Below are 23,302 nucleotides of genomic sequence, written 5' to 3'. Positions count from 1 at the left end.
GATAAAGTTTATATGCATAAACTTGTTTAAATATTCAGTCACTCAATGAGAGCCACTTTGGGGGGAAGGGCAGCATCTCACTCTGTTACCTAGGCTAATCTGGAACTCTCTCTGTAACTAGAGGTGGCCTAGAACTCTAGGCAATCCTCCTGCCTCAGCCTCACAAGAGCCACTAGACCTAGCTATCAACCACTTTTTAATTGTACACCTATCATACTAAGGCCATATATGAAGCAGCAAACAACTGCAGAACTACGTTCCTAACATTTGAGTTTCCAGAGACCAGGTTAAGAGGAACTGTAAGCTGACAAATGCACTTGCCTTAATCCATTCTTGAGAATTATACTGGGGGTACTGAGATACAGCTAAAGCTTTATATTTTTTCAGTATTAGTTAGACTGTATCAAATTAGTCTTCACTTTACATGTAATTCATTTGCCTTTCTTTACATGTTTTGCTAAGTGTAGATTGTTAGTGTTGGGCTTTTGTATTGCATTGTTTTCTATCTGAGACAGAATCTCACGTATCCCAGGTTGTGTCAAAAATCACAGTGTAGTCACTTATGCCTTGAGCTTCTGATTCTCCTTCTACCTCCAAAGTGCTGGGGTTATAGATGTGTGCTCTCACACCTGGCTCACACAGTGCTAGGGTTGGATCCAGGACTTCATACCTGCTAGGAAAACCCTCTACCAACTGAGCTACATCTGCAGTTCTGGTTAGTGTTGGTTTGGTTTTGAGCAATGCTAAACACTCACCTAGAAAACTATATTCTATTGAGCGTCCTAAAGAAATGGATAATGTAAAGTCATGAGGAATGACCTACATTTAAAAAACTGAAGACTAATTCAATAACTCTATAAAACTCAAATGATGAGGAATAAATAACTACTGCTGAATTGCACTCACAGCGCTGAACAGACAGAATCCAATCACGCTTTACACTTAGGGAAGGATTAGACACTGTTGTTGAAGTCCTGCAAAGCGTCACCAGGCTCCTGAGCACTGGCCCTTGTGGGCGTGATGAACACACTCTGGAGATCTTCGTGTCACCTGAACACCAACCTCCTATATTTAGCTGTGATAATGTTAAAAGCATGATATCTGATATGCAATGTGTACCACACTGTGTTACATACACCATCCTCCAACAGGCAAGCATTGTTGATTCCGTGTAATGGAATCAGTTGATGATCACCAAGTGTCCAGATTCCACTCAGTATGAAATCTCAAGCCGATTCCAGACCTTCACTATGAATACTTTGCAGAGCAAACTTGGACCTTTCAAGAACATCTCAAGGAAATCCTGCTGAGGCTGGTACTTAGAAACAGAAGGACTATACAACCAATCATAGAAGTGCTAGGTTTTCACATTGCAAGACACACCAATGCACAGGACCTTCCCAGAAGGTCATAATCAGGAAGGCGGCTTAAAGTGACTTCATCTCCTTGTGCTTTATTTCGGTGAAAGTTGAGCATTGTGGCTTTATGTGATTGCAATATTTTCAAACATTAAACATGAAGATGGAGAGATGCTGTTAAAAGTGGATACCGACTTGCCAAGGATTCCAATTCTGTTTCCAGCACACATGTCAGGCAGCTCACAGTTGCCTGTAAGTCTACCTCCTGGGGAATCTGACAGCTCCTTCTAGCCTCCTGGAACTCTGCACTCATGTGTACACATACACACACACACACACACACACATGCATACATGCATATAATCATATACGTATAATTAAAAATAAAAAGCTAAGATGTCCTATTATCCCAAGGAAATGTGTTGAGAACAGTTTTTCAAATATGCTTTTCTTTCACCGAGGAAATAATTTTTGATTGAAAATTCTTAATGCTTTTCTTAAGTAATGTAAAGACAATGGATCCAGATTTACACAGAAGCCTCATATCTATCCCTTTATACAATAAAGACTTCCTCAAACAACACATTTTAAAATGATTTTCATTTAACAATGAGCAATCTTAAAACTATAAGCATCATTAAACACTTTGTGCTTCTTTGCATGATACCATTTTCTTGAAGAGAAGAATAAACTTCTAGTTTTAATAAGGAAACATAATCTAGATAAAGATTGAGAGATATTTATATAAAGTATGCATAATACTTTATAATTTGCTTTTGCTAATTTTTTAGAAAGAATAATATTATCTAAGATATTCTCTGTCTTCTGTTACCTTTGGGATGAACTAAATGGGAAGAATGTGTGGCAGATAGAGTATCTTATTTTAGGGCAATGATTTGTTTTTTAAAAATGAGTACTGTATTTCAGTATACAATTTCTAAAGCAATGCATTTTCATATTTAAGCCTTTTGAAGTCAGTGTCTGTTATATCCAATTGAAAGTCAACTTCATTTCACTAAAGAAACAACAGCACAAATGGAGCCAGATCACTGAGCCTCTTCTCATTTAATACTACGAAGTTCATTTATTCCTTCCTTCAAAGGGAGTCTTCACCCTAGCTTTCCTCTGGTGGTGAGTGATTCTAACCTTCTCCACCTCTGCACGTGTGTTGCAAACATATTCTTACTAAGCCGTGAAGACATCCATTCACAGCTGCACCAGGCAGCCTGATCCAGTCATCTTCACGCAGTATTTTCCGGAATCTGTCTATGTCTCCTGAACCCCATTCTGCTACTCTTGTTCAGGTATTTGTTGTCTGTTTCTTTGCCCATTTGCAGACTTTCCTGACCCTTGCCTTTGATAACTCTCTGGAGTCCATCACTGAGATGACTCGAATTCCCCGCTGAATCACTGCCCAATTTCTAAAGAAAGAAAAAAAAAACAATAAAGAAGTATTTTTTAAAATCAATAAACACTTTTGTGATAGTTGAGCAGTTGAATCACCTTTTCAAACTCCCCAAGTAGCCATCTCTCATGGGTCTACCTTCCTGCAATAATCTCCAAAAGGGAGGACCACTGGAGTAAGACTCCATCAGGTCTCTGAGAGTATAGGCTTACAGCAAAACAGCCTAAGTTGTCACCCAGGGTAGTTACTTGGACTAGCTGTGGGATTTCAGGCCAGTCACGTAACATTTGGTCCTCATTCCTCTCTCATGTAGTGGAATCACTCTGGGAACATTTTGCCCACCTTAGGTTAAGCTGGAGAGAGTCTGGGGGTGCTGCATAGGGCCAGGGCCATGACTGTGTCCATAAACTCTTGTGCCTTGGTGGTTGGTTTCAATTGTTTCCTTGTCATTGTAAGTTCCTTAGAGTCAGATGACACAGCTGTTCATCTCTGAGACGATTCCATCTATACCAGAGAGATTCGTGATAGTTATTTGTTCAGTCCTGGAATGTAATGAAGGCATACCCCTACTTTCTAACCATCAAATGTGCTGATGAAATGAATGTCATTTCTTTACATTAGCTCCACTTAAACCTATGTTAATACATTTCTTTAGTTTCTGTACAGTACAGTGCACCAGTTTTAAGAATACAATCTGATGAACTTTGGTAAACTCAAATAATCACCAGCTCAAGCAAGGTCCATGACTGCTCACTGCCCTCAAATTTTCTCTTGCCCATTTCTGTCTGTTCCCCCAGCTCCTTTCAACCAAAGCCAATCAACTGTCTGCTTTCTATAATTTTAAGTTAGTTTGCCTGTGTGGTAGTTCTAGTTTTCTTAAGGCAGAATTGTTATATTTGATACAGAACTGTAACTGAGGCTGTCAGGAACCAGGCAAGGGAAAACATTTTGAATATCGATTGTTTTCTAAACCTTGAAGCTTGAATCTTGTCTTTTTATTTTCACTTTCTTAACTCAGCCAGTTCTAACTCCTGATCCTTGAGCCTCCTGTAAGGTTAAAATGGAGCACTGGTGAAGTGCCCCAGCCTGGACCCAAAGTCCCAGATGACTTCTTGACCCATTGTTCCTTAAGGACAGCAGTTAGTGATCAGAAAGAGGATGTGTGCAGGAATGTTGGGGTACTATCCCAGGAGGGGCTCCCCATGGCTCTGTGGGCACAGGCTTTCAGGGGACACCGTGATGGCTGCACCTGGGTGAAACCTGGCCAGAGAGGGACACATCTGCAGCCCTGGGGAGCCGGTGGCCACAGGCTGGAAATGGAGCCCAGGCGACTGGGGAGAAGAGGGCTGGAGGCCGGACATGGTCTGCAGACTAGGGCTGTGCTCACACTCACACAAAAGAGGCCGGAAAGGGACCGGAGGAAGCGGTGCGTCACAGGGGATGGCGCAGCAGGACCCCAGGCGCCCGCCCAGCTCCGGGACAGGCCCGCACTGCCCGCCGCGCTCTCCCAGCGCCCGCTCCGCGGCTTCCAATGAGACTCTTCTGGCTTCTAGGTGAGTGTGGCCGGCGGGGAGGACCGCGGGCATCCTACTCCAGAGCTCGCCACTTTTACATCTCGCTCGGTGGAGTTCCAGTGGCAAGGATTTCTCTGAGGAAAACTGATGCAGTTTCTCAGGATGCTTTTCTGAGTGGCCTTTTCCATCGGGACCTTGACATCTAAGGCCCAGAACTGCTACCTCTTTATTCTTCCTGGAGAAATCCCTAAAGTCTGTCAAGCCTTAGACTTTGACCTTTCTTGTGAACTCCCTCAAGAAACCTGGGAAATCTAAACCATGAGCCCTTTAGGGAAGCTTCCTGACGTTTTAAGGCGATTGCCTGCCCAGCTTTGGGTTCATTTAAAAATCCCATTTTGATGATGCGTGGGTAAAGATCATAAATCACTTATTTGAAGGCAGTTAATTCTGGTTTAGGAAATATAGTCTTATGTGTAGTGTCGGCTGGGATTTAGCTATGAATGTGTACGAATCTCTTGATACCAGGTAAGGACAATGTATCTCGGATGACTCTTTTCAGAGCAATGGCTTTGTGATTTCTGTTCCTCCCAAACTCGCTCTTGAGAAGTCTGAAACAGCAAGAGAACAATCCATGATTTTTCTTATCTTTTCCTAACTTTGCTCAAAGCATCACTTTAAAATATAGTTTCATTTATCATGTTGGAGAGGTGTTCCTTGTATGAAAGATCAATTCTTAGTATGTTGAATCTTATTTTAATTTCTCCTAATATAAGATATTGTAAAAGAAATTTAATTTTGTCATGAAAAATGTAGAACAATTGCCAGAACATGGAGCTGGGGAGGGAGGTGTCAGAGAGTCAGGGTCTGAGTCAGGGAGGGGAGGAAAAATTGGGGTGGTCAGAGAGCAGGTTGGTAGGGGATGGGGGAATGCATTAGTTCTTCTAGAAGTTACAGTAAGCTCTTAAAACTTAAGATTTCAGATTTAAAAGACCCAAATACCCAATTTCCCTTGATTTCTGGAGAGAGAGAAAAAAATTATTCCAAAAGCCAAGAAAGCAAAATTGCTTTACCTACAGAAGTCCTTCACTTCGGGTGGGGTAAGGGTGGCTGAGCCTGGACACCCAGGCAATAGTTTCATTATAAAGGTGGACTGGATTCTTCATTATATTTTCATTTTATTGAGGTTTACCTGATAAGGTTCACGTGGAGGGAATCTTAGCTGCTTTCCCCTGCCCTTTACCCAAATAAGTCCCTGGGAAGTTTTCATAATCCTGGTGTTTTTCAGTGTAACGGGACAACGGGACGGTGACTGCTTTTGACAAGGTCCTTTTTTGTTTGTTTGCTCAGTGGGCTTCTCTACTTTGTTGAATTGTTCCTTTACTCAAAATTGCACCAAGACACCTTGTCTGCCAAATGCAAAGTGTGAAATCCGCAATGGTGTGGAAGCCTGCTACTGCAACCTGGGGTTCTCAGGAAATGGTGTCACCATTTGTGAAGGTAAACAGTCTTTTGATCTCTTTTGATCTCATTGTGAAACTGAGGTCTGATGTCATTCTTTCTGACCTCCAGAAATGAGCTTGCTTCATCTAAACTGTTAGAGCTAGTGCTATTGGAAAACAAAAACATCCAGGCAAACCAAAAAGCCTTAGTTAACTTGCCAATAAATATGAACTTCTTATGTCAAAACATATCACTTATGATTGAGTTTAATGATTCCATGTATATCTTAATTTTGTTTTGAAAGTTAAGATTGTTCTTTTATTACTCTAGAAAGTTCAATATCAAAGAAAAGAGCAAGTGACCTAGAAAGCTGACGAAATCAGTCCGTATCAGATGTGTGATGTTTAGAGACTTTCTGTAGTAGAGAACTAAAATAAAGTTCAAGGTAATAGAGAGTTGTGGGTGGCGGTGCACACTTCTAATCAGAATGCTTTGGGTAAAGTCAGGCAGAAGGGCTGCAGTTTTTAGAGCAGCCTGGCCAACACAGAGAGATCCTCTCAGAAAGGAAGATAGAAATCGGGAGGAGGATAGAATGAGAAAAAAGGAGGAGTGAGAAGGGAGGAGAGAGAGAAGGGGAAAGATAGATGGAGGAAAAAAAGGCAGGGGGAAAAGAGTAAGAGACAAGAGAAACTTAAAAGTATAGTCTTTTTCTGAAGTAAAATCTGCTCATAGAACTTCATAGTAGAAAACAGAAATTGCTAGAAAGGGTCTTTCTAGGGTGTGGCTTAGCTGCTTGACAGGAGATGCAATGGAGATCATGTCTCGGGTGGGATCACTGCAGCCAGCACGCCCTCCCACCTGGACAAGGCCCATCACTCTTTATTTCTCCTCTCTCTCGTGTTCAACAGCATTTACTTTAAGCTAGGCAGTACAGAAATGTTCTGTACAGACAGACAGAGGGGGAAATGTTCCAAGTATACAAACTATTTTTCGACTATAATTAAGTAGCAAGTTCATATTAGAGCTGTGTGGTGTTATCCTAAATGTGTTTAAGATCACACGGTCTTCCTGGAATTAAACCGGGATATGGTACTTTGTTAATATTGCATGTGGTTGGTTATAGCATAAACAAGTGTCTTGTGACTCAACTTGATAGGCTCTTAAAAAAAGATTAAATATGCAGTATATAGTAAAACCAAACCTCATCATAATTAGTTTAACACTTAAGAAATACACAGCAAAGATGCAGTTTGCTTAATGCTACATTAGATTAGCTGTTTCTGTTACTACACACAGCAAGAATTTGTAAAATGCTATTCTACAGGCACAACAAAATACCTTCCATAAATAATCATAGATTTTTAGTGTGTATTTAATTGAATAGCATTAAAGTAAGTTGATAGCTGAGTGACCTTCAAAATATTGCATCTAACGTATTAGCATGCTTCTGCACTAATCATTAGTAATTGCGCTGTGGCATTTACAGCACTTTGCCTTTCTGTGATTTAGCTACCTCTCAGCTGTCCTGATTGCCATCATCAACATCAATAAATTTTCAGCTTGGACTTTGGCACCCAACTAGCTGATAATCATGACTTAAATGATTTCTTTTAGAAATACATGTTCCGTTCCCTAATGTAACCCCCCTACAGACTGTAAAATACAAAAAATATTTTCTGTTGGGAAATGTAAATCTTCAAAGGCTTTTGACCTGCAATTTCTTCTTATTCAGAACACAATTGGTATTGGGAATTAGTTGTCTTTCTAAATTCATTTTAAACATAAATGTCTTTTCTATTTAAAGAAAGTTCCATGCTCACTTGTATCCATAGTCATTATCCTCTGAGTTTAATAAAACTGCTTAAAGAATGATTTTCACATTTTCATATCTTATTACCGCATGGACAGATTTTTCAATTCATTCTCAGAAGGCATACTAATATGTTCTCCAAAATTAAACTTAAAGTATTATATTCTCAGTCACTGAATAGTCCAGATTATATGTTGGGTGTGAGGATCTTTTTGTTAGATTTTTTCATCTCTAAAGAGATTCCTCATATTCCTTTAAGATTTTGCAAGATTTTTATTATGTCAGTAAGAGAAATTGGGCAGGAACTCAGCTATAAAGATTCAGACTTACTCAGGAATAGAAATTGTTTTCTTTCTTTTTAGATTTTATTTGTGTGTGTGCGTGTGTGTGTGTGTGTGTGTGTGTGTGTGTGTGTGTGCGCGCGCGCGCGCGCGCCTGCTTGTCTCCGTATGCCTGCCGTGCCTGTGGAGGCCAGAAGAGGGCAGCAGATGCCTTGGAACTGAAGTTACAGGCAGTAGTGAGCATGCCCATTGCAGGTGCTGGGGATCCAACCAAGGTTGTCCACAGGAGCACAAATGCTCTTAGCCACTGAGCCATCTTTCCAGCCCCCAAAGACTTACTTATTTAATTCGTATATGTATGTGTTTGCCTGCCTGGGTTTATATGCCACACATGTGTGCAGAGTCCATGTAGGCTAAAAGAGTGTGCCAGATTCCATGAAACTGGAGTTACAGGTTATTGTAAGCTGCCACGTAAGGTGCCTGGATCTGAACCCAGGTCGTCTGCACGAAAGGCATGTAATCTGAAACAGTGAGCCATCTTTCCACCCTTGGACTGTTTGTTTGTTTGCTTGTTTGTTTGTTTGTTTGTGTCCAGCATTGTCACTATCACCATATGCTCAGTTTAACATTTGCTGCTCTCAAAGATACTTAATAAATATTTTGGTAATAACTCAGTCTTACTAATTGTACAACAAGAGTTAATTTTGAACAAGTCAGATATAAGATGTCTTACAAGGATCCACACATCCAGTTCCAGTAGTAATAAATTAACTTCATTTCATCATCTCCAACTGAACAAATACTCCTTGATCACCCATGTCCTCATCAGTACCATCTCTACAATTGATAATATATGTTGTTTGCTGAATCCAAGGCATTAGTTAGTACAATGACTTTTGTTGTTACTCTTTTCATCTTGGAGGAAATAGTCTCATTGAGAATAAGTGAACAGAGCCTGCTTACAACTGAGAAGCAGAGAGAGTTGCATAGCCAGAGTGGTCTGATTCCTCAGCCTGTCCGATTCCATAGCCTGTATTCTAATCAGAATATTTGGCCACAGGCCTCAGTGTTAAATACTTCCGTGTCCTTGGATTGAAACATAAAAATAAACAACTGTCCTTCACATCCAAAGTATGCAGTGGGAGAGTTAGAGATCTGTATTAATGGTTGTGATATGGTGCTTTAAAGAATATAAACTCAGGTACATTTGTGACCCACTGAAGTTTCCCAAGCAGAAATGGCGTTGCAGCTGAGAACTGAAGGGTATACAGGACTTATTCAGATTCCCAAAATACCAAAGAGAAGGCAGCACAAGTCCAAGCCTGACTGACCGTGAATAAGGCCAGGCTGTTACCATAATGCAACTCTGTTCATCTTTAGAATAAACCGAAATATGAAAAACAGCAAACGAGATATAAACATCGAACCTAGTGGAGTGTTTAAGAGGTTCCAAGTATTTCGTGCAGCATTATGTTGCACGTCAGTTGAGGGTCCAGACAGGATGCTGAAATTATGGACTTGAATCTGTTGACCAAAAAGAAATTGCCACGTGTGCTAGACAGCTTTAGTGTCAGCTTGACAACCTGAGTAGAGGGAGCCTCAATTGGGAAATTTCCTCCATTGGACTGGCCTGTGGCCATGTCTGTGAGGCATCTTCTTGATTACTGAGTGATGTGGGTGGTGCCACCCCTGAGCAGGTGGGCCTGTGTTGTGTAAGAAGCAGGCCAAGCAGGGGTCTAGGGAGCAAGCCAGAAAGCAGCATTCCTCCATGGCCTGTGCTCCAGCTCCTGCCTCCAGGTTCCTGCCCTGAGTTCCTATCTTGGGCTCCCTGACCCAGGAGATGTAAGCAGAATAAACTCTTTCCTCCCCAAGTTGGCAGTGGTCAGAGTATTTTGTCACTGCAGTGGAGAAACAAACTAGAACACCATGTATTAGGTATTGTGTGTTGGAAAGATTGATTAACCTATAGGATAGAGATATAATTTGTAGCATCCCCACCAAAGCCTGTTTTTATAACCCTATACAGACAACAGAACTATGTATTTGTAAAACATAATTAATGACTTTCACTCCGTTTATCTTCAATTTTGAAGTCAAAAATTTGAAGTATAGGCATTGTTTTTTTTTTCTCCAAATTCCAGTAGGACTGGTTATATTAACATTTACTAAACTTTATGCTACAGCTTTCTGCATATGAGAAAAAAGGAACTCTGAAAGTTTAAGTGAGTTTCCCAGTGCCCCAAGCATAGCTGTCAAAGTCAGTACTCAAACTGTGGGATTTCAGCTTTCTAAAGGTGACTGCGAGCATCAATCAACATATTCTTCGTTAACTGACATGGAGTAGTACAGCTTTTACCACAATCAGTAGGACTGTAGCTTTTATATATAAATTTCTTATTTTAATATTTGTATTGAGAAAATAGTAACAATTTATTTGAACATGTGTAGTATATTGGTATTTGAGGGTATTTTAGGAAAAGAAGTTTGTGTAAAAATCTTGGGATTACTATAAAGGCTAATGAAATTATTGATATTTAATCCTTAGAGAGAATTTATTTGTTTGGCAATATATATATTTCTATTCTTTATACATTTCAGCCCGTTTTGGTTGCACTTAGGTGTTTAATTACTGTAGGTATAGGAAATAAGAGAAACCTCATCCCTCAAGTAATTAAGAAATCTTAAAAGCAGTTAGGGAAGGGACGCTAGAAAACGTCCCAGAAACTTTTTGTGTACATCTGAAGCAAAGCACTGGCCGGTAAAGAAGGGAGTCACTTCCATAACAGAACCCTGTTTTCCTTTGGCATCAACTGAGCTATGAGAAGTTAAGGGTAATAAGTCCACCAGTGTAGTATATGTGTGACTGTAAGAATGATGTAGGTGATACGCCCCCTACTGGCAGACACACTCTACGGAGGCCATGTTCCTGGGCCGTCCCTGGGATGAGAATGAAACAATTGCTCCAGGTGAAGACTGGCAGAGTCAGGAAGGACATAATACTGACAGCCTGAACACATGCGTAAACATCTTTTTATAGCTTGGAACACATCTATTGCAAAACATCGTAAGGAAAACAATGAGTTCCTGGTTCCTGCTCTCAGACAGACACTTTAAAAAGCCATGTTCCTGGCCATCATGATGTCTCAGTGGGTAAAGGGGCCTGGCACCAAACCCAAGGGTCTGAGTTTGATCTCCAGGACTTACAGAGTGAAAGAAGAAAATCAACTCCCTTGGGTTATCCTCTGGCCTCTGCACTCACTCCATTACATGTGTGCACTTACGCATAAGTACACATGTACACAAAGAAAATAATTAACTAAAAAACAGTTTTCATCAATATCTAATGATCACATAGTGCCTATTGAACTCTTCTGGAAGAATGCTGTAGTTAAATTTCAGAACAATATAAGACCCATAAGGTAAGAGAAACTGTCATAGAACTTTCTAAGCAGGGAGACTAAATCACCTATGAACTCAGAATTTGGAAGATGCACAAATTCAAAACATTTACAAGCAAGGGGCTGGAGAGATGGCTCAGCAGTTAAGAGCGCTGACTGCTCTTGAAGAAGACCTGGGTTCAGTCCCCAGCATCCACATTGCAACTAACAACTATCTATGACTCCAATTCCAGGTGACCCCGCATCCTCTTCTGACCTCCGTGGGCATTGCATACATGGATGTACTTAACATACATGGAGGTGAAACACTCATACACAAAATAAAAATAAATAGATGAGAAGATTACAAGTATAATTCTGCTTGGCCTAACCCAAAAGTAATAAGGGCAAATGATTTATTCCCATAATAATAAAAATGAAGCTCGTACAAATGGGCTTCACAAAAGAAGAGGTAGGTGAAAAGTAGACAAAGAATAAAAAATATGTGTATAGATGTGTGATGTAGCTGAACCTGAGTCAGGTAAGGCAGTTAGCCATCATGCCTCAACTCTATTTTACAAACACAGCTATCATTTTGAATATTTAATGACTTTATCATTTCCATAAAAGAAGTGTAAACAAATATCATCCTAACCTCTAATCTTTACATATTATTGCGATTTCACATTTACCCCCATAAACATACAGCTTGAGCATCCCTAACGCAAAGTCCGTATCACTCACTCCGATTCGTGCAAAATGAATCAAAGACCTTAAATAAGATCTGAAACTTTGAAACTGCTGAAGGAAAACACAAGTAGAAGTTCAAGTTATAGACATAAGTGAGGTTTTTCTTTCTTTCTTTTTTCTTTGCCAGACTGAAATTGAATTTAATGTTATGCTACTAGTCAACATATATATGCCATTCCATTTGTTAATTAAATCAAAAAATCCTAAATGGAAAAGCCAACAAGACATGGGGTCTGCATGCCACATTACATCTGTGTTGCAGTGGTGTTGGTATCCCAGAGGTAATGCTGCTTTCTTTGTTTTCCTCCCTTTCTTTCTCTTTTAATTGTGTGGAATTTTCCAGTGCTGTTTTGTCAGAAGTGTAACAGACCAATCCTAAGGGACAATGCCATCTCAAGTAGTTTATTGGGCTTAGCTATATATGGACAGGTGTCACCTGCTACAGAGGGCTGCTGGGGTCTGTCTTGGCCTGGACAGACATTTAACCTTCTGCCAGTGCTTAGATGGGTGTTGTACTGTTCTGCTGTGCCTTGGTCCTCACTTCCTGTGATCAACTTCCCATGGGCAGCCAATAAAATGACATCCTGTTAGTTTTTTATCTGAATACAGTTGTCCTTAACAGCTTACATGAAAACAAGTCATTTGGATGATCCACCGAGACACCAAGAGTTTCATTGCTGTTTGTGGGTTTTGGTGTGTCTGTTTACAGTATCCCTAGTAAGGAACCATTTTTTTAATATTTTATTTTTTTTATTTTATGCATATGCATGTAGTTGCCTGCCACGTAGGTAAGTGCATGCATGCAGAGGACAGAAGGGACTATCAGATCCCCTGGAACTGGAGTTACGGACAGTTCTTAGCTGCCATGTGGGTGCTTGGACTCGAACCCGGGTCTTCTGCAAGAATAGTCAGTGTTCTTATCCACTGAGCCATCTCTTCAGCCCCAGGAATGATTTTTTAAAAAGCCAAAATTCAGATCTTCGGGTTGTGGGTACATGATGTGGTTTTTGCTGAGAACCGAATATGCCAAGTGTCCCCCTGACACATGCCCCTTCGTAATCTCTGTTTATAGAGGCTTGGCAGGATTTGTTGTGCACCTGTGGACACCAATGCAGTCATTATGTGTAGTAGGTAGAGGAGGGTGCTAAGGAGAAGGGGTGCTGTCTGCCTGTCCTCCCAGCTCCCTGTGGTGTTCACGTGTTGCCTAACCTTAGAGGCACAACTTGAGGTCCTGGTGAAGGTGTCCAAAACGAGGAGAAACCAGCCCCACACTGGGTCTGAGGTCACAAAAATCATATTCTAAGCTGAACACTCGTGGTAATGGAAATAAGGTGGCTACTCTGTCACGTCACTTGTCATCTGGGAGGGGCCAGTCTCTCTGCAGGCAGCAGCAGGAAACTCACCGTCTCTCCAGACTTCTCCTATGCTACGTCCAAGTCCACAGAGCTCACAACCGGTCTTGCTTCTGAGGACCATCACCTCTTTCAGGATTTCCTCAAAAGGACTCCAGATGTCCTGAAAATAATCCAAAGACTTGACAAGGAAAATTCATGTAACACAAAAGCTCCTGTACAGCAAAGGACACAATCGCCACATAGAAGGGACAGCCAAGTAAAGAAGAAAGAAATGTCAGATAGGAGATGGATGTTTACAATATACAAAGAACTGCTACAATTAAGCAGCAAAAGCACATCCAAGTAATAAATAGACCAATAAACCGAGTAGGCAGTTCTCAAAAGAAAAAACAAAACTTGCCTATCAATATTTCTAAAATAGTTTTCAGTATCATTCACCACCAGGGAAATGCAAATTAAAATTGTTTTGATTTTCACCTAAGAATAGCATCATCATGCCATCACTGTTACGGCCACTCAGAAAGAGGAAGCCTTAGTCACAGCTACGAGATAGTGGGGATGTGAACTTGTGTAGCCACTGCGGAAACAGCATAGGCGCTCCTCACTGAATGAATAGGGTGTCACATGATGCAGTTGCTCCTTCCCCAGTACACACCTGAGGGACTCTAAGTCACCATATCACAGAGGAACTGCCCACAAAGACAAATGAAATATCATTTGCAAGAAAAAAGGATTTCATAAGACTTAAAGCATCACAGCTCCAAATCTTACTTTCCAGTCTCTCTTAAGACTTCAATTGGTTATACTACTTGATCCCAGTTCTCATCAGGCATTAGCAACTCTCCTGGAGTTCATCTGAAACTTTTGTCGTTTTATGATTATATATTTTAGTCATACTGAACTTACATTTTCGACAGAAGACAGTTGAGTAGATCTTAACACGTGTTTCTTTAATCCCCCCTCTTTTCTTTCTTCCCTCCCTGCGTCCTGCTCTCCTGTCTGTTTTTCGTGTGTATGAGTGTTTTGCTTGTGTCTTTGAATGTGTACAATGTGTGTTCAGGTGCCCATAGAGGCCCCTGGAGCTGGAGTTACAGGCAGTTCTGAAGCCACCATGTGAGTGCTGGGAACCAAACCCAGGTCCTCTGTGAGAGCAGCTGAGCCATCTCTCCAGACCCTTTCTTTTTAAATTATAGTCTTCAGTATGAGTTGGCTTTAGGTATTTTATGCAATGCTTTTAAAAATATTTGAATAACTGCAAATGTATAGCTCCACAATATCACACGTGCATCTTGCTAATATATGTTACCCATATCTTTGGGAATAAGATATATTTTTGGAAAACAAATGTATTTTTTCATACTTAGAAGGCTGATCTCTTATGTGAGTTACTACTGAAATATTGGAAAAGTAGGAATGCTATGTGCCTATATAGCAGTTGTGCATCAGGCCTCTATAAGGCAGGTCTTATGTTTTCTTGAAGTTTCATGCCTCAAATGGGAAGTGGATCCGATAAACTCTAAATTATGTCAAGGCTTGCATTTCAGAATTCATGATTCCTGTAAACTTCATTCAGTTAAATAACATAACTTTTTCAAAACAAAATCCCTTTTTATGCTAGAATGTGGCCCCTTCACTTGTTGACAGAATGGATGTATAGCACAGAGACTGTTTCACAAATCATTTTTCACAAATCAGCTGTCCTCTGTCTATTTCAAAGGCTGATTTTAAAAATTAATGATGTAGGGGCTAGAGAGATGGCTTAGCAGGTTAAGAGTATGGACCATTCTTCCAGAGGACCCAGGTTCAGTTCCCAGCACCCACATGGCAGTTAACAAGTGCCCATCCTCTGGGCTGTATACCTGTGTGAGCTCAGCTCATTCTAAGAAGGCACTCCCTGACCAGGGCACCATTAGCACCTGCCTACTTGGAAGTGTCTGCAGGAATGAGATAGACAAGGGATGTACCACTGCAGTGCACACCAACAAAGACAGGTGCATGAGGATGGTGAACTGTCCTTGTATAGGGGGTAATAATAAGAATAAAAACGAGAATAACAATACATTTTCCTGAGTTTCCTGTCCTTTAGGAATAGCCTGTATGCAGAATAGAGAAGACAGGAATGTCAAACTATGTACACATCGGTGAAAGATACAGTAAGACCACAGAAGTCAAACATTCAGAGCCTATCTCCTAGGTACAACCTCCTTTTATAATATCCCATTCCCTTCTCTTTTCCTTTAACTTTCCCTAGAGGTTTCTCAAATCCCTTCTTGTCTTTATCTCAAAGATTAGGCAAGGCAGTTACAGTGGGGGTTTTTGTTTGTTTGTTTGGTTGGTTGGTTGGTTGGTTGGTTGGTTTTGTTTTCTTTTATTTTGTTTTTTTCTTTTTGGTCTTCTTGAGACAGGGTCTCCCTGTAACCCCAGCTGGCCTGGAACTTGCTATGTAGACCAAGCTGGCCTTGAACTCATAGAGATCTGCCGGCCTCTGCCCCCCAAGTGCTGGGATTAAAGGCAGTAACAGTGTTTTCCTGACCCTAATTGCACGCTTGCCTTGTGACTTTCACATAATCTAATTCTACATCATGAGAATGGTGTCTATACCTGGTAATCGCGAACAATGCAATGAGAGAGAAGAATTAGAGGTCCATTTTATTGAATTCAAACTTTTTAGTCACTTGTAAGTTTTGTGGTTATAATACAGCAATCGTCCTTTTACACTGAGCTCTGGAGCTGGCCAAGCCAATGCACATGACATTTTCATCTTCTTACACCATCTCCTCCTCATTCATGACTGTGATGCATCAGGATACTTCTTCCTGCTGAGCTGGAATGTGACCTCGGACTACACCTCTTAATATTACCAGGCAGGTGCTATAAATCAGTTGAGGCTGACATGTAACTGAAGACTTCTCCCCTCTTTAAAAAGAATGTCTGCATCGATCTTAGGTGAGCCCTCCTGTATTACTGTGCTGACATGTGATGTGTTAAATATAGTATGTAAACAAGTGCTATATTGAAGTCACTGAAAAATTAAAAATAGATGTCTATAAAGCCATAATTTTTGTATTTGTCCACCTATTTAGGGAAATTGAGTCACTGTTACATGTAATCCTGTGTTTTCACTTTGAGGAACACATGGCTATCTTTGCATCCGGTTCAGTGAATATGACAGAATGATCAGTTGGCATTCAGGATAGAAACTGGGATTTTTCAATATTGGAAATATTGATCATCTAAGACCCAAATTACAAGTCAATTTATTTGTAAGGTCTTTGAAAATTTTCTATCCATTATGAGCTATAGGATTTTCATGTCCTAGTGATTTCATTTTGCTTTGTGTCAATACGTTTCTTTGAAATGAGTTTCTAGGGGACCGGTCTGCGTATCAGCGGTGATTGCAGAATCCCTGTAATGAGTTGTTATACGTGTTCACATTCTTGGAAATTACCAAAATGTCTTCTAGCCGGTCTCTAAAACACCACACTTCTGACCATTGTCCCCTTTTTGTTTTTCTTTGCATATACTGAATTTATTAAGGTAGCGTGCTTTGGGAGCTGGGGAAATGGCTCAGTCAGTCAAGTGTTGCAAAACCATGAGAAACTGAGCTCAGCTTCCAAGCATGCGTGTAAAACTCAGCATGGCCGCATATGAAAAATAAGGAGGTAAGCCAAATAATAAGCTACAGAAGAAGACACCCTACAGGGGCCTCTAAAATCTGCGCACTGGCACATACATGTGCACACACCCACACAAACATGTACGTGTACACACCACCACCAGCAGCAGCAGCAAGAGCAAAAAGAATGTTGTGAATAGAATTTCTCTTTTCATGAAGCAGGTACTTAACTTCGGTTGAATTTTGTTCATTGTATAATGTTGATATAGATAATCTTTGATATAATCTCAACTCAAATATTTGACTGGAGATAAAGAATATTCATTGTAGTGAAGTGAAAATTTATACAAAAATGAGCAAACTTAGTACCGAATTTTACGTTGATCTGCCCTGTAATACCAGTTTTCCTACTCCGTTTTGAGTCATCAACTGTGAAAGCCTGAATTTTAATTTCTTTGGGAATATCGGCATAGATTAAGAATGAATTTGCACTGAGACAGCGGGGCCGTCAGGGCTACCACAGTCTTCTGTTTTTGAGGTACCCTGGTCCTTCTCTTTTGAAAAGCTCAATCAAAATGTTTATGTTTTATTTTATTTTGAATCGTAGATATCAATCCACCTTTTCCACAGAAGGTCTAAGAAGTGTGAAATTGTTGGCACTTAGAAAAATGAGAATTTTTTTTCTAATTTACATGTAACACTTTGAGAGTTTTTCATTAGTTATAAAAGGAGCTTTAGGTGTTGTTCATAGCAGACATTCTCTCCTTTCTACATTTGGCCATTTATAAATAATAACTTGACCCGGAGCTTTGTTTATTTCTAAGAAATTGTGAAAGATCAAGTTTTATCTGTCTTACATTAATATGTATGCAATGGAAGACTTCATTTTGCTACAATTAATCACTAAAATATTTAATTTTATTATCCAATTAGGAGTTTGATTAAAATGATGGCATGACAGCAAGCAAGTTGGGGAGAGATAAAATTCTTTCTCTCTACAACTTTAAATCATTTTAGGAGAATTTTGACACTCCCAAAATATAAAAACTATGAAAAAAGCTATTGTCGTCATCCATCAAAATTTTATTTAACTGAAAAGGTGTATTTTAATCCTCTTCCTGTACTTACCGTGTACTTCTTTGCTCCTTTTTGTTCGGTTTTGCCGTACTAGAATCAACTAGGATATTACATCTTCAGGAGAATGGGAGGGGATGGAAATAGTTCAAACAGAAATAGTTCAAATAATTTTTTAATTTTCTGATGGTGTGTGCTGTGATTTCATATCATCTGTTTTGACAAATGTCAAATCCTTGATCCAAAGGATGTGATGTTACACTAGATTTTTATAATTTGCTAGTTAGCTTTCTGAAGAAATATGGCTGTGTATTGCTAATTATACAACACTGTCAATATCTAACATTTGGCCTGTTATTAAAATAGATAAACATATACTTTTCTAGTATGAAAATTGTGATTTTTTTTCCTGAAAATTAAATCCTTAAGACTACTGAAGTATTTTAACTGGCATAACTATATTGGTCCCTAGACACTGTACAGGTGAAACTTATTGACCTGAAAGTACTGTGGTTTCCTGTGTTACTGTGATTAGAGTGAGAATGAGGGCATCAGGGGGAAAAAAATGGTAACAATTGGAATACAGTGAAAGAACTGCAGCATCTGGATGTAATAGATGGCAGTGTTTTATATTCAAGTCAAAGATTTTTCATTAAAAATGTGATTATCTGAAGTGTCATTGGTCAGACAGGCTCAATTCCTGAACTGCCCCTTCTTATGGGATTTACTGCATGGTGATACTATTTTCCATATTAACATGATTTTTCTACAATATTATGTTCAGATACATAATTTACATTGCCAAGGAATATAGATGAATACACAATTACATAGATTCTTTTTACGATTGTTCAAAAGTTTCCGAATAAATTACCGGGAGACAGAATGTCAGAACAGTTCAAACCTTGTACTTAGTCTAAGAAAGAAATTAACACCTTAGTCTTTCAAAAACCATGGAAAGAGATGACTTCTCTGGAAAGATTAGAATCTAGCCAAACTTTGTAGGCTAAATATAGCAAACAGAGCCTCCTGCCATTTGCGAAAATGTTGTCAGAGAGAAAAACCCAACGACTGAGTCGGCGCTGTATTTTTTAGGTACACAGATTCAATTTAGAGATTATGGTTGGGAAATAAAATTTACTGTATGAGTGTTTATGGCTGATAAGAAATTGATTTTGTGACCTCGGTACACATTAATTGAAATACCTGGCAATGTGTCTTGACTAGGTTAAAGGAACCATATGTACTTAGAGCCATATTATTGCTTCACGTTGAACTTACAGGTTAAATCACTTCGTTGCCATGTAAGGAAGGAAACTCTGTCATTAGAGACTACCTATAGGAGGGAGCACCCCCCTGCCACACATACACGCACACGCACATGCACACACACTGCCTAACATCTGGGTTGTACGCAACTGGCACTGCAGTTAGTTGATCTACTATATTGAAAATTCAGGGTTTTTTTATTTAAGAATGACATTGTAAAACACTATAGCATTTTATATTTTTTAGCATTTCACTTTTACTACATATTTTTCTTGATTTTTTTGTTGGCTTCTTTGGTTTTGAGACACTAGTTTACATGTGTCCCATGTGGCCAGAACTCGTGGATTCCAGGCTAAGCTCAAACTCATAATCCTCCTGCCTCAGCCTTTTAAGTGCTGGGATTACAAGGATGCACTACCACACCTGGCTTATAATTTAGTGTTTCAAAGGCTCTATTCATAAAATCATAGAAGGAAGCTTATGCTGATGAGGATGTTCCGATAAAATAAAAGCAACATGAGCTTGACATTACTCACTCAGTGGTAATATGCTTTTTACGATTTTAGGATGTAAATATGCAGTTAAGTTGTCAGGATTATTCCTGTAGCTCAAGTACCAGCAGAGTCAACAGGTGTTAACTCTGATTGTATTTACACAGAGTGAAACCATTTCAGAGGAAGTTTAAATCACTTGTGAAATTGTAAAGTCTTCCCAGAGATCTCCAAACCATGTAGTGTCCACGGGAGTCTGTGAGCTGAATTAGCCAAATCAGTTATCCCTTCAACAATTATCCACACATCTCCTTTTCTTCTCAGAACCAAATATAGATCATGTCTAAGTAGTGACTTCATGCTTCAAGCCCTCTGCCAAACAAGAACGCACCCTGAGTCTTAAAGAAAATAATACTAAATTTTCAACTGAAATTGTGTTTAGCAATTAGAACTAGAATTGGGGAGGAATATGTGCTCCTTCACACATTTTTATTACCATAAAAATAGATACACGCACTCGGATCCTTGGCACCTGTTGAGTATCTTAAAGCTGTAATGAAATGCTTCTTATAAATATATAAAAATAAATAAATAAATAAATAAATAAAAGCAATGCTGCCGGGGCTGGAGAAAGGGCTAGCAGTTAAGAGCCCTGGCTGCTCTTGCAGATGACCTGAGTTAGGTTCAGAGCACCCATAGGGCAGCTAACAACTGTCTGTACCTCCAGTTCCAGGGGATATGACATCCTCTTCTGGCCTCTGCAGGCATTGCACAGCATAGGTGCACTTACATACACACAGGCAATACACTCATATATGTAAAAATAAAAAATAATAAATACAATATTAAAAAAACAAAAAATAGATACATGCAGGCAACAACTCAGTTTTGTTGATGTTAAACAGAAGCTAAGATAGTTCTTACATTGCATCATATTTTGCCTTTGTGGCAAAGTTTTGATAATGAGAGAGGCATATATGCTTTCTGTCAGGAGGGATCTTATGCCAATTTTTCTAGTGCCATATGAAGAAGTTCTGAGATTATTTCTGGACCTTTATAAACACAGGAAGCCACAGAGAATACTAAAGTACAGCAGATCTCGGCAGTGCGTGCAACGCAGGGACGCGAGCAGATGCCCGATTACAGCCTGATGTTTGCTCAACTGATGTCATATTCATTGCAGTGGTTTCATAATGGAATACCTTGTGCTGAAGAATGATCTTGAAAGTCTGTTTTAGACTGTGAAATTCAGTTTATTAGTAGACAAACATGTCAGATGGTTTCAGTAGATGCATTAATTGTTTTATAGTCAACGACCTCTTTTCAGTTACCCTTTGGGGGGGAAAATCAGATGGTTGCTTTAAGAATAGGCAAGTACAGAGCTAATCTGAATTTTTAAAAGGTTTTAGATAAGCAAACCTTGTAATCTCAGCACTCAGGAGGCTGAGGCAGGAGAATTGCTGGGAAATCAAGGCCAGTCTGGACTACATAATAAGTTCTAAACTAGCCTGAAACGCACCGTGAGAAGGTGTCTCAGAAAAGAATGAAAGGGTGGATGAGATGACTCAGTGGGTAAAAGCACTTGCCACACTAGCATGACTACCTGGGCTCCATCCTGGGAAAGCAGGCAAAGGTGGAAGGAGAAAGTTAGGGCTCCAGCTAGTAGCCCATAGTATAAACTGCATTATGTTGAGGAAATAAAACCTAAGTCTTATCAGGTCTCTGCAATCTCTTTATTCATGTATATCTTTATTGAGTTGTTGTACATTGATATAACAGATCTTAATCAAATTTAGACCCCCCCTCCCACATGTGGAACCTCCTATAGCTCCCCTCACTAGACTCCATGCATTCTGTCATATATGTTAAGGCCTATCAGGTCAAGCATTTTTACCCAGACATCCCTCAGTTCAAGTTAACCCACTGGCATCTAGTCAGCCTATCTAGAGTCTCTCCTTTAAAGAATATCAACTCTCCCTCACCCAGCAGTGATCAGTGGACAACCGTTCCTCCAGCTTTCACTCTCTGTTCTCTGTCTCTTTCTCCAAGCAGTGAGGAAAGTAGATGGGGGCTATCTGGTCACAGGCTTCTGAAACTAATGTTGCCACATAATAAATGAAGATCCCCTGCCTTCCCCAGACTCCAGCAAGAGCACACATGTTAACTTCCCCACATGTACAATGAGAACTGCCACAGTTGAGGCTTCTTGAGTCTCCAAAGGAAAAAAAAAAAAAAAAAAAAAAAAAAAAAAAAAACTGTTTGCATATTATCACTAAAGAGTTTCTTTAGAGGCTGGGGAGATGGTTCAGTGGTTAAGAGCACTGACTGCTATTGCAGAGGGCTTGGGTTTGATTCCCAGCTCCCACATGGTCTCTAACTGTCCTTCACTTCCATTCCATGGGATCTGAAGCCCTCTTCTGATCTCCGTGGGCACTCCATGAGATGGGTACACTTACATACATGCAGGCAAGATATATATATATATATTTAAAGTTTCTTCTGTATTGATTAGCTTTGTTGCATGGTGGATGCCTACATGAAAGAAGTAGATTTACAAAGAATATCAGGCACAAGTTCTTCCAAATCATATATATTTGCATATATGTCAGTAAATTATCTATTATAATGCATTATGCTATTTTATGATATACTCTATTATATAATGTCAATATTAAATATAATTACATATCAATAATTATGAGAAAAAAAGTTGTGTGGAATTGAAGATATAATGCCTAATGGGATGCATAACTTTCAGTGAGACCCATGTTTAATATGTGTAACTTCAGAGCTAGAGGTGGCTCGGTGGTTAAGAGCACTTGCTGCACTTTAAAAGAACCACAGTTCAGTTCCCAGCGCCTTTCTCATGGGGCTCACAACCAACTGTAATTCCAGCTCCGGGAGATCATCTGCCCTCCTTTGACCTCCCATACACATGTGAAAATGCACATACCCCACACACAGACAGACATACTTAAAATAAAAATAGATCTAAATAAACAAGTGTCAATTTTCAGGAAGGAGTTCATTTACAATGAATATCAGAATATCTATTACATGTTTTATTGATTTAAGTAAATGTGTTTACATGAAAACTTAAAAAAAAACTATAAATTTTAAAATTCTGTTTTTGTTCAGCATCGCCCCCCCGCAAAGTTCTCACTGAAATTAGCCAGTTAAAACTACATGAAGGGGGGGGGGCTGGAGAGATGGATCCATGGTTAAAGCACTTGCTGCTCTCTCCAAAGAACCTGAGTTTGCTTCCCAGCAATCAAGTCACTTGATTTACAACCACCTGTAACTCCAGTTCCAGGGGATCCAATGCCCTCTTCTGGACTTCATGAACAACCACATACATGTGCACTTACACAAAACTGCACATATATGTAGACAAATGAAAATAAAACAATTATTTTTTAAAAATAAATGAAGAGAGCCCAATAACCAGATAAAATTGGTTGCTAGCCTAATGGCATGAGTTTGGTCCCCAGGACCCACATTTTGGGTCTGATTCCCACCTCTGACCTCCACATATGTGGTGTGGTTCTCCTCTCTCTCTCTC

At 39.7% G+C, this 23,302-nt stretch overlaps 1 protein-coding gene across 3 annotated transcripts in view; it reads left to right on the top strand.

Moving 5' to 3' along the window:
* The first annotated feature begins 4,252 nt into the window (after positions 1 to 4,252).
* Adgrl4 (adhesion G protein-coupled receptor L4) overlaps positions 4,253 to 23,302 on the top strand; it is a 97,746-nt gene continuing 78,696 nt past the window's right edge. For 2 of the 3 annotated variants that reach the window (XM_017796411.1, XM_008826206.2), the window contains exons 1-2: positions 4,253 to 4,316; positions 5,625 to 5,774. In XM_017796411.1, the coding sequence (XP_017651900.1) occupies positions 4,295 to 4,316; positions 5,625 to 5,774 (172 nt within the window). In that variant the 5' untranslated portion in view covers positions 4,253 to 4,294. Of the gene's footprint in view, positions 4,317 to 5,624; positions 5,775 to 12,062; positions 12,217 to 23,302 lie in introns of those variants that run through there. The other variant, XM_029560301.1, reaches the window with a different exon arrangement.

The sequence above is a fragment of the Nannospalax galili genome, unplaced genomic scaffold (assembly GCF_000622305.1).
Source record: "Nannospalax galili isolate Female #2095 unplaced genomic scaffold, S.galili_v1.0 scaffold9, whole genome shotgun sequence".
Lineage (NCBI taxonomy): Eukaryota > Metazoa > Chordata > Mammalia > Rodentia > Spalacidae > Nannospalax > Nannospalax galili.
Note: the sequence above shows the minus strand (reverse complement) of the source record. Positions and strands in the feature narration are given on the sequence as shown.